The 12,728-nt window shown below is 44.2% G+C and overlaps 1 protein-coding gene across 3 annotated transcripts in view; it reads left to right on the forward strand.

Annotated features, from left to right (window-relative positions):
- Positions 1-9,209: 9,209 nt before the first annotated feature.
- GOLIM4 (golgi integral membrane protein 4) overlaps positions 9,210-12,728 on the forward strand; it is a 34,984-nt gene continuing 31,465 nt past the window's right edge. For 2 of the 3 annotated variants that reach the window (XM_082320812.1, XM_082320813.1), the window contains exon 1: positions 9,554-9,967. In XM_082320812.1, coding sequence (XP_082176938.1) covers positions 9,781-9,967 — 187 coding nt within the window. In that variant the 5' untranslated portion in view covers positions 9,554-9,780. Of the gene's footprint in view, positions 9,228-9,553; positions 9,968-12,728 lie in introns of those variants that run through there. The other variant, XM_082320814.1, reaches the window with a different exon arrangement.

The following is a 12,728-nucleotide window of genomic DNA, read 5'->3' on the forward strand; positions in this document are numbered from 1 at the left end:
TGGGATATTTGCTGGAACACATGGACTGTCCCCAGTGATCTGGGCCACTGGGTTGCTGGTATCTCTTCTCTCTCCCCCTCTCCTCCTCAAGGATTGGCCTCACTTCTGGTAAATACAACTGTGATTCCTACAGATGCGAGGCTAACTGCCCCATGAATCAAAACCTCCTCTTTTCAGATCAAGGGCTGAATAGGTGGGGAGGAAGGGAGAGCCCCTTGGAGCCTGGAGACGAGAGAGTCAAAGGAGTCCCAGGGGCAGCATAGAGACAGGGAGCTCAGTCCATTCCTATTTGTTCTTCCTAGGACTATGAGAATTGCCACCCCCTTTTAAATCCCAGGGCACCTTCTTGAGGGATCATCGGTCCCTCAGTCTGCTGGCAGTCACATATTGTAGTTCTGAAGCCCTACCTGGGGACAAGGTTATCTTACGTTTAAAATAGAATGAGTGCAAAATAGCAAGAATATGTTCACAGTATACTAGGATATTCTACTATGAAACTGCAAGAGAAATCTATGTAAGACAAACACTGCCTTTGGGTTTCTGCCAGGATATAAATGTATTCCAGCCAAGAACTTTTGTAGCATTAAATGGTGCCATGGTACCAGGCAGCATGCTGGGATATGATGATAACTGTACTCTAGCAATGTGATTCCACTTCAGAGAGTGTAATCAGGAGTAAAACCACCGATGCTGCTTAATGCCCTAATCCTGTTCACATTCCTGCTTTACTACCAGTTTTCTGTTACTTTTGCATAAACAAATAGTTCCAACAGAAGCTTATCTTTGAAAATCTTGCGGTTTATAGTTTACTATGAAAAGTAATGGTAGCTCTTCCTGTGCTTCTAATATTTATAAAGTATGTTTCCACGTTACTAGATGCTAGTTGATACCACATTTCAGCCTTTCCCTCATGGCTCGCTCTCCTCTACCCAGCCACCAATTTGCATGAAACTTTCAGGAATGTAATATCTGAGATTGCTGCCCTCTGATAAGTCTGCCTGAATCAGCGAATGAATTGCAAGGCTTTAAATAGAACAACACACAAACACAACACCCTTGGCTGACTACAGCATCATTTCCTAAGCAAACCAAAGAAAATAATTAAAAAAAAAAAAGAAACAAAAAGTCATGCACTGAGCTGGACTCCATGCCTCTTAGACACTGTTCATCATCACAGCCAGAACACAAGACTGTCTGATAACATAGACGAGTGGGTTTTACTCTCAAGGCTCATTATTTATTATGCAGTATTCCATACAAAGGTTCTTAATAGCAGCCATAGCACTTCTTTATTCACAGTGTAAATGTGCTGTGTAAATGCTTGTAAAACTTTATAAGCTCCATTGCCTCAAAGCACTTAGAATACAGGTATGATTAATAAATCATGCATGTGCACACTGTCTCCTGTCTCTCCCTAACCTTTCAGAGCAATACTCCAGTTAGTTTGTGTCACATCACAGGCAAGGAGCTCCTCTACACTGACTGAGCAGTGTTGTTAGGGTTTTTTTTGTTAGCTAACTCTAAAAGACACGAGTCCCCTTGTAACAGAGCTGTATCAGAGATTTAATTAACTTTACTTTTTTTCAGCCACACATGGTCCACCAGCTGTTGCCTTCATCTCACACACTCCCTGCCTTGCTTATTGATGCTGCTGAGCACCCACACCCTCATCAATGGTTGCTTTATTTCACGGCCTGACCTCTACGAGACTTCTTCAGGGTGTAAGCAGCAGCCTGGTTCTACTCAATCTTCTGGAGAACTCCCACTAGGTGGCACCGACTATCTGACATTCTTCTCTCCACCCTGCATATGAATTTCCCTTGCCTTGTTCCAGGTCTTCTCTCCCTTTTTGCAGCATTTCCAAACACTGAGCTCATCGGTTTTAATAACTGCAAAAACAAACAGCTCCTGGGATCTTTTTCCCTGTCCTTACCGTGCTGCACGGATCCAAGCCAAAAGACAAGCTATGCTTTTTCACAGACAAAAAGATAAATTTCCAATGTCGTTCCTACAGCTAGTTCAAGAACCTTACCGGTATAACCATTAATTACTTCTTTCAGGATCATCTTCATACAAGAAGTCCTTAGTGGTTCCTTACTTTGTCATCCTCACTTACACATGCATGCATAATAAACCTAACCTCTGCAAGAATACCAGTTATCCCAGACAGACTGACGAGCAGACAAACAGGGAAAGCTGTGAGGAAAACTGATGTGGCAGTGACTGAGAGCTGCAAGCAGGCATTTATCTCCCGGTAAATGGGAGGAGGGGGAGAGAGTCCTACACAAAACCCTTTGAAGGGAACTCAGATAGAAACTGAATCAGGCAAAATGTAGCTCAATGAGTTTTTGATAGCAAACAAAATAATTGTCTCAACAGGAAGTAGTCAAGAGTAATTCCTCACCAACAGGACTGAAGTTATTTTGGATATAGAATCATAGAATCATAGAATCGTTAAGGTTGGAAAAGACCCTTAAGATCATCGAGTCCAACCGTTAACCTATCACTGCCAAGTCCACCACTAAACCATGTCCTCGAGCACCACGTCTACCCTTCTTTTAAACACCTCCAGGGAAGGGGACTCAACCACTTCCCTGGGCAGCCTGTGCCAGGGCCTGACCACCCTTTCGGTGAAGAAGTTTTTCCTAATATCCGACCTAAACCTCCCCTGGTGCAGCTCAAGGCCGTTTCCTCTCGTCCTATCGCTTGTTACTGGGGAGAAGAGACCGACCCCCACCTCGCTACAGCCTCCTGTCAGGCAGTTGTAGAGAGCGATGAGGGCTCCCCTCAGCCTCCTCTTCTCCAGACTGAACACCCCCAGCTCCCCCAGCCGCACCTCATAAGATTTGTGCTCCAGACCCTTCACCAACTTCGTTGCCTGTTATATCTCAGACATAAAATATTCACAGTGCACAAAGATGAACGATTTAAAACACAGTGAAGAGCTGTACTTGTATCAGTGAAATGGAGAAAAGGTTTGCAAAACTGGGGACCGGGATCATCATCTGTAAGGTGTCCAGTCATGTGCATTGAGCCAGCTGAACACCGGGACCATGCTACTCCTACAGCAGCTCACATGGTAAAGAAGAATTCCACTCAAATTCTTCAAGGCATTTGAGCTACCAGTAAGACAAATACTGGCACAAAAAGCAAACACAAACCAAAAAAACAACAACAAAAAAAAACCCCACACAATGAAGTCCTAGAGACTAGGGAAAAAAAATTGGGGAAATTGCAGAATTTTCTGAAACACAACAAATGAATAGGGTTTTCACTTAAATTAAGGACTTCTTTTCCTAAGCCAGAGCTCAGTGAGTTCCTAGATAGCCTTTTACAAATTGAGGCCTAGACACTGCAAACAAGTACATATGTGTTTAAGTGCAACCTCTCCTACCTACAGTGACACTTGAAACACAAACTGTTACAGATCTTTCAGGAGAGGAGCTCAAGATTTTTCTGACAGGTCTTTTCCAAATTCAGCTATTTTCTCCACTCCTCTAGACTCTTTTATACTCCCAAACAAACCTGTAAAATTCCTTTGCTCTGGAACTAATTTTATTTTGTAATGTAACAGTAAAGCACTTCCAAGACTAACAATTAGGACAGATAGTCATGCTTTGTGAGCGATGCCTGCACACATTTTCCTGGTGTATAAGAGCAGCACAAAAGCTAGATGTAAATAACTAAAATTAAAATAAAACTACAATCCAGGGATAACCCTGTAACTGACTGGAAAAACAGTTTCTATTTCTGAGTCTGGCAGGCCATGATAATATCACTAACAGAGATGGCAGTCCCATGAAGATGAAAATGAATGTGAATATGGCTGTTAAAGTCATGAGTTCATTTTAATCTCATTTAAAGTTCTTTATCTACATTTCTTCAGATTTTATACATAAATTCCTGAGTGCTTGTTTTCTCTCCTTGAATTAACTCTACAAAGTAAACAGTTCTTTCCAAACTCTGCTTAAAAGTCTCCATTTCAGATCCTTAAAAAATCCCAAAGATACCACAGATATAAACATCAATTAAATTTACATTAGTTCATCAGTCACTACCTTATCTTACAGTGCAATGATAATGGAAACAATTATGAAGATGAGATTTCTCTTTCCTGGAAGGCCAGGCAGTTTTACAGCTGTAGGATATCAGACCCTGGCTTTTATTCAGGTGCTGGAAAACCAAAAGACTGTGAAAAAATAGACAAGTCCGACAAGACTGGAAAAAGCAGGGGATGGAACAATTCAAAATTCACTGACCTATTTACTCCTCCATCTGCCATGGCCTCCAGTCTGGACAGCCCGATGGGAAATGCACCAGGAAAATGTAATCACTGGGGATTATTCTATGTATCAGAAAAAACAATGTCTGTAGTCAGCGTTCCCAAGTTCAACATTTTTCTCTAACTCATAAAATACGGAATGCAACTGCTATCTTTTGAAACAGCAAAAGGGGGAAACCCACTTCCCTCGCACAATTTTTCAGCTAGGACACAGGGTTCCCCAACACTCTACCGCAGGGAAAAACCACCAGGCTCCTGTGTCCAAACTGTTCTCCTTATATTCACATGGTGCTCCCCCAGGAGCTGTTAGGTTTTTCTCCTGTTCCCACCTCAGCGCAGGCACAGCCCCATGTCTTTTATGTGTAGCTGCTCATACTACAAAACACATCCAGCTGCATGGGGCAGACTGAGCGTTATTGTTGTTTGCATTTCACTTAGTGGTTCAGATTGATCTGTAGTATAAACAAAACACACAGAAGAAAAACACACACAGATCCCTGTCTCAGAGCGCTTCTGTTCTATGCAAATAACATGCTGTTAGATAAGTGCCTAAAGGCTTAAACATCCAGCCCCTTAATCGTACAAGTATTCATATTATCATTAGCACTCAAACATTATTATTTTTCTTTTTTGTAAGATGCCATCCCTCAGGAACACAGGGGTTTCCAATTGCAAGTTTCTTATAAGGTGGATCATCTGACCATTGTTTAAACTCAGTTCATGATTTAACATGCTATTTAAATGATTTGGGATCCTAATATTTGTTTTAAGTGGTTACTGTCAGTTTTTATGGTAGCTGTCATGTTAAGAACAATGAAGCATGTAATGGTATGAGGAGGTTTTTTTCTGGGGATTGCAGCAAAAGGCTGATCAAATTCCAGTGTTTCTTAGGAGTTGTTCTGCCTTGACAGGCAAGTCATACCCCCAACACAGGCTACACTGGAGTACTGCCCCTTGAAGTTCATCTGTGGTGACTGTATGGCAATGACGCAACGTATGGCAATTCCAAGTGTGTCCTATATGTGTCACGTGTATAGTGAATTTGTAGATCTGTGGCATATGTAGCTCCATTACTTCCTACTCCTATTAAAACAACTGTACATTTTAATGCATCTGCTTACTTGCATTAATTATTTACAAAGTATAATGTTTTGGAGCCAGTAGAATGACAAGACTATTTAACTCAGGAAGCACCAGAAACAAGATATTCAAAGTCAGAGTGTAGCCTCCTTACTCATCTCCACCAGTAACCACATTTTCTCACCTCAGTATGGAATGCTGTTTAAATTATTCTGTGTACCTACGCAGAATTTTCTTACCAGTGTTTTATCCCCATTCCTACCATGAATGTTGAGTGATTTAGAAAAACGTGTCTTTACATGCATCCGTGAGGTAGAAGTCAGTCATCATCTACTGTTCTACAGCCAGAACTGAGGCACCGGAAAACAAATGTCAAAGCTGTGTTGAGTGTCCAGTTTGGGATGCCTTATGTTTGATTTTTTTTCAGAATATTAAGTAGCGTAGCATTTTTGATATTAAAACACAGCCCTCCTTGTCCTCACCTCAAATTAGGACATCAGCAAACAGAGTTCAACTGATTACTTAAGCTGGACACTCAGACACGGGCAGCTGATAGGTCAGCTATAAAAAGCCCGACCTCCCCTAATGTCACAAACTATGACCTCAGGCAAGGGTAAATTCAATTTTCCCAGGAGCATTCACCTCTTCGAGTCCAACCTTTTTATTCCTTCAGTTCCTGACCACTAATAAATGACACTGAGTGTTAAAACAATCTTTGTACGCATTAGTAAGCTTCAGTCACTGGACAGAAAGGTCATTCTTGCCTAAACATCTGCAGTTGGAATGTACTTTGTAGCTGGAGAGGTAATAACATATGCCTTGCCAGTACATTCCTTAACTTCTGGCAACCACATGAATGGGCTGTGACTTGTATGGGACAACCTTCACTGTACATTTCCATCACTTCGGATCCCTGATCCACTGATTGGTAGGATTTAAAAAAAAAAATAAAAGACTTGCTGCCTGATCTATTTAACTGCTGTGTTCATTGGATCATTCTGGAAAAACTTAAAGCTGTTCAATGATCATTTTTATTAGAAACTGGTATCCCTAGCTACAAAATAATCATGGAATCAAGTTTAGTAGAACTGACAGTCAAAAAATGCATGAAAATACAAGAGAATTACATTAAGAGGAGGAAAAGAAAGGAAACAAAACCCCATGTAGTTCTGTGATTTCCAAACTTACTGAGGACTGGCTTCCCACATCCTGTGGTTGATGGTGAGAACCCATGTCCCAAAGAAATGGGGTATTTCTAACATCTCTCCCCTGAACAGGTTCTCTGTTATCCAATTGAGTCTGAGCACGTGTAGCCTTTCCTTCTGTTAGGGAACTTATGGGGTTATACTTCATATATTGCTCCTCTAATTTCTCAAAACTTAGAGGAACTTCGTTTTGCTTAACATTTCTACAACCCGGTTAAATTTGTCTGAAATTGGCCAATACGCTGGCCAACTGCTTGTACGTACAAGGCACAAACTGACAGACGGCTTGATTGCACAAGCCTCATTTGCTTAGGAAATTAAGCTAAAGATGATAAATAGGTGTGTATAAAAGCCTGCCCATGAATTCCCTGTTGCAGCCTCCAAGCATGGTTCCCATGGTACAACATGGCTCAGAAAGCACTTATCCCACATCTTTTCTGATTATATCAGTAACTTAGTCAATGATTAGTCAAAGTAACTTTCCTCTCCTAGCAACTAATTTAATGCTTTTTAATATATTACAGTCTCTTTTAGGTCCAAACCTTTCTATTTTGGGACTTCCAATTCAAATTTGCCTAATAGCTTCACATAATAGTCCCTTGCTCCCAATAAATTGCTCATTTTAACTCTAATTGGTTTGCTCATGAAGAATCACAGTTTACATGAGCTGAAGAGGAGATATATCACTAGCTATTACTGAATATAAGTAATATTTGATTAAGCAAAAGGAGATACTAATTTGCTTTTTTCTCAGCATTTGTTAATGATATTGCCAATTTCTTCAGGCAGATGAAGTATATTTACAACATAATCAATTAAATGTATTTGGAATAGGTATTAAATAACCATGTCAGTTCAGAGTCCTCTTGAATTTATGATGTCTATTCGTCATGATAACCCAAAGTGACTACCATATTCAGACGAAGTTGCTGGTTAGCCCATTGTTCTCCAGTGCAAAGTGATCAAAACTAAAGGTGTAGACTGGTTTTAGGAAAGGTAACGTAAGCAACAAGTGGAAACACAAGAAATTAAATAATTTGAATAGCTGCAATACTGAAGTATAAATCATCTTCAGTGATTTCGAAGTCTCAGTCTAGAAATAAGGAATTGTCTCATTCTACGTAACTGAGCTCAGCCTGAGAAGCCTGGTAATGCAAAAATGCACGGGACATCTCTGGAGGAGCCTGGGAGAGGAAGGGAAGCTGGAGTTTGGGTGATACTAAGAAACCTACTGGGACTACGTTGTGAAAGAAATGGATACTATAAACCTGCATGAAGACAAGTCAATTTGAAACACTCATGCTTTTGAACAAAAGGTTTTAAATGTAACTTCAAGAACTTCAGGAAGCTTCTTAAAGGCATGGGAAAAGAATATGATTTTTTTTGAAGTATTGCTATTTCAGAGCAATTACAATTTCTTCCTGGGTGTTTAACTCATAATTTTGAACACTTCAGTCCTCAAACGGAGAGTGAGGCATTCCGTTAAATTAAAAGACAACAAATATAAATTTGAAATACATTCAGATAGAAGTCATACCAGCTTGTGGTACTGACTGCTATTAATTACTGGTATATGCAGAATATTTGAATAACAAATTTTTAAGCCTCTTTGATGTAGTTTTTCTTTTAAGGCCAGAATAATGCCTGTGAAAACCACAGATCAACGAGTTAGATGTATTTAGAAAAAATAACATGGGAGTATGTCTTTGATTTTTTTGCTTATTATTACTTCTAGTTTTGCTTGAGTCTTGGTTGTTTGTTTTTTGTTTTTTTTTTCCCCTCTGTAATACAATACACTAGCAGAGAGAACTCTAGTTACGCTAATTCTGAAATTACGCTGATTAAGGATAAACGCCGTAAGACCTGTCTCACCTTCGTACGCAGGACAGCGGCATTTGGGAGCCCTGCGTTACCACAGACACACTCTGCGCTTGATTTAAGATTCACCAGCGACCTGAGGGTGACTCTGGGAGAAGGAAAAGGCCAAGAGCAGCGAAGGCCCTGACCCGCAGGACCTCTCAGGTGCGGCCGGCACCCCGAAACAAAGTACGGTCAACGACCTATGGAAAACATTAATTAATTTGATGAAGAGTGTAAATTAATCAGGTGCTTGAGTTATAAAAACCAGGCTCTTTGGGACTTTGCCTTCTCAGTACGAGACCCCTCACCCCCAGGAGCCGGGTGTCCCACGAGGCGAGCCCTGCTGTGGCTGCGGGGCCGGGTACCCTCCGACCGCCACAGGCCCTGTCCCTCGTCCCCCTGCCCCAGCGGCTGTCCGCGGCGGTGCCACACCGGCCGCCACACCCGCCCCGCGCCGTGTCCCACACGGGGCCCCACAGCCCCGCTCAGGCCCCGCTGCCCCCTCACACGGCGGCCGGGCGGGCACGCAGGCCCCGGCTGCCCCGGCCCCCGCGGGAAGCCGCCCCGCCGCCCCCCGCAGCGGGTCGGGCCGGTCTGGGCCGGGCGTGAGGAGAGGGGCGGGCGGCGGGAAGCGGAGCGCCCGGCGGGCCGGACGGACGCGGCGGGCACCCAATGCGCTCAGGCGCTGCCGCCCCGAAGGGAGGGGAGAGACCCGCGGTTGGGCCCAATGAGGCCGCGCCCGGAGCGGGACTTCCTTCGGGGATCCCGCGGCGGGGAGCCGCGGCGGAGCGGGGTGACACGTAAGTGCGGGGCCGGGGAAGTTGCCTTTGTTCCTCTCAGGTGGCGGCGGCGGCGGAGCCAGCGGCCGGGCGGGTCCCCGCGGCGGGGCCGGGCTGAAGGCGCCGCCTGAGGAGAGCAGGGAGCCGCCCCCGCCCCGCAGCCGCTCTCCCGCAGGCCGCGGTAGCCAGCGCCGCTGCCCGCCCCTGCCGCGGGGAGCGGGACGGTCAGGCGGGGGCCGCCCCCTCCCGCCGCCGGAGGGCCGGGCAGCCTCCCGGCCGCAGCATGCGGCTGGGGCGCCCGCCCCGCGCCGCGCAGAGTCCCGCCGGCTGCGCTCCGACGCGCAGGGCCCGCAGGCAGGGCGAAGCCGCCCGGGGCGTCGCGGCCGCGGCGGTGCCCAGGGGCTGAGGCGCTCGGCCGGCCCCTCCCTCCCTCCGTCCCTCCCTCCCCGCCTCCCTCCTCCTCCTCCCGGCGCGGGCCCGGGGCCTCCGATGTCGCCGCCTCGTCGTCCGCCGCCTCCAGCTGCCCGCTGCTAAAGCCGTGAGGGGCGGGGGCCCTCGGGACCCCGCCGGGGACATGGGCAACGGGATGTGCTCCCGAAAACAGAAGCGGATTTTCCAGACCCTCCTGCTCCTGACTGTGGTGTTCGGCTTCCTCTACGGGGCGATGCTCTACTACGAGCTGCAGGGCCAGCTGAGGAAGGCTGAGGCCACCGCGCTCAAGTACCAGCAGCATCAGGAGTCCCTCTCAGCTCAGTTACAAGGTACTTACCTCGGCAGGAGCCTCTGCCGCCCCTTCCTAAGGCTTGCGGAATACCCTCCTCCTCCTCCTGCTCCTCCTCTGGGGAAGCCTGGGCTCCAGCTCTCCAACCTCTCACAAAGTTTTGCTCCTTGTGCGCTTCTTCCCCTTCTCTCCCTCCAGCCTGTGGGGTTTTGATACCTAACCGTGGGTAGGATCCCCGCTGAAGTCAGCGTGAGGTTTTGTCATGGGCCCCTAGGGAGCTCTAATTCCCCCTCGCTCCCACACATTTTACAGAGTGACTCTTATTCCCAAAGGACTGCGCATCACTTTGCAATTCCTGGTATAAACAGAAAAGGCAGGCATACTGCCTGCCACTCATTGAACAGTGCAGACCCCATCCCGTTCTGGGACTTTTGCATGCTCCCATGTTTTCTTAGCAGTATTAACTGTATGCTCTGAGAGAACATTCAGCTGCAAAAATGCAAGGCTGCAGTTCCTGGGCAGCATAACCCTTAAATAGCTCCAGGAGGGAGAGGAGTATTCTAATAAAGCATTTTTTAAAAGGGTAATTTGAAAGTAAAGTTCAAATAAGTTATTTGGATAAGGCTATTATATTACTTTTGGAATAACTTTGAACTTCTTGGCTTAAAGCTGCTGCATAAACACGGATCCTTGTGTATCTTGGTTTAAGGATGCACCAAATGTGGGCGTCCTGTACTTGAAGATGAAAAGATGCCGATGTCTGACATCTGCATGTCCAGAAATCAGATGCGAAGCAGCAGATATATATGTGAAGCATAAGTGCTCTAGGAAGTGCAAGACCTCAGTGCCTCTCTAATTGTCAAGTGCAAGATTATCAGGTCAGCACATACAAAGCCCAGAGCCAACTTTCAAAACTTCTAAGAGTTTTATTTCTCGAAACTGTGTAAAACAAGAATAAGAGTGGTCTGCTGTAGCAGCTGTAACAGTACTTAACTTCAGGGTGATCTTCAACCATACTTTTCACTGTGGAAGCATACATAAAAGCATGCCTGGAAGCATACAGTTTTTATGCAGAGAGCACAGAATTGGGCTTATGCTGTTAGATTCTTATAGTGATTTGTTACTTAAATATGTTTAGCTACAATCAGAGATCACCATTACTTAGTATTTCCATTTCAGGCCATTTCCAGGTAATGCCATGGAAAAAATTGACAGAAACCTTCATTTTAGTAATGAAAAAGATGTAAATGTTTGGCTGGGAGATGGGTATGTGGCAGATGGCTAAAGGGCTACTTCTGCTAGTCTGTATATTTGCCAACAGTATTTGAAGAGGAGACAAGAACATCTTGTTCTCAAGCTAAAATTCAACAAGTTAGCTTTTTCTGTTGCTCTGGCTATACCAAAGAGGAGCATGCAAAAAACTTTATCCTAACACAGAAGAGAGATTCTCTTGATCAGATATATTGGGTCTGGACTGTTAGTTTAAACTTTCCATGGCTGAAACATTATTTTGAGTAGCCATCATCTAGCCAAGCAAGTTCATGGCAGCAGCAGGCAACTAGGAGTTGATAAATGCAGTGACAATGCTGCATTTTATATAAGTATTCTCTTGCTTGTTTCAGTGTATCAATGAGAAATGTAAAATAATGGACTAGAATCTGGAAACATTAATACATTTGATTATCAATGCAATAAATTCATGTGTTTCTGGGACCCATGGTAGTGTATCAAGCCTATTAAGCAGGAGATCTTATCTATGCCTAGTACAGTAGCAGTAAACCTTGTTGGAAAAAAAAATTACTAGCAATTAAGTAACAGAATAGAAGGAAAATCATAATGTAACAATAAAATAGGTTCTTCAAAATTTTCCTGTATTATGGCAATAGCTAATATACCTAAAAGAGGGTGAGGCTGAGAGCCCAGAGACATACTAAACACAGCAGCAAGCGTTAGATGCCTAATCTCCCACTGAGGTAAATGGAAGCTAGATGCTTAAGGACTTTGGAGGACTTGGGCCTAGTGAGCTAGAAATAAACTTTTCTTCCTTATCTTTCCCTGTACATTTAATGACTCTTTCTGGGATGGCCTACCCTGTATAATCACTTGAAGTTTTGCAGTAGCAGTTTATTAGTGAGGAGAACATAGAGAATTCAGAACCTGTGCCTATGCCCAGCTGACCCGGAGATACACAAGCACCATGCTAACTGGTGACAGACAACACCAAAACCGTTTCTGAACCTTTCCTATTTAACTCTTTGATATGGAACAACAGGAAGGAATTTTCTTTAAACAGAGACTTTGAAACAACATAAAATGCTGACAGAAAATCCTGTGTTTGCAGGTGCAGTATCTGACTGCACTTTGAACTTTTGATTTTAAATGGCCTGGATTTTAAATCAACGATGTTTCTGTTGCCAAACAAAAAAACCCTCTAAGAATATCTAGGCTACATCTCTTTGCTGTCCTTAACAAGATGATAGATTATTCTTTGTGTTTATTCTTTCATGACAACAACAAAATGTATCACTACTAAAGCAGTGCAACTTGTCTTTTCAACAGTGTAATCAGTTTCTCTATAGATACTGGTCGAGAGATAACTTTGGGGCCTGAAGTATGATGGGAGCACTCTGAATTTTTTTTAAACAGGAACCAGTTAAAGGGGAAGGTCACTGACATAGTATTGCCGGGAGGAAAAGAGGGTGCTGTATCAACAGTGGTTGATTTTTTAGTGTTTACATCTCTCTTCTCGGTGATTAAATAAGACTTGAAAGCTCATTACAAGCTGAGGAGAGAACTGAACC

Source organism: Platalea leucorodia (genome assembly GCF_965183815.1).
Source record: "Platalea leucorodia genome assembly, chromosome: 8".
Lineage (NCBI taxonomy): Eukaryota > Metazoa > Chordata > Aves > Pelecaniformes > Threskiornithidae > Platalea > Platalea leucorodia.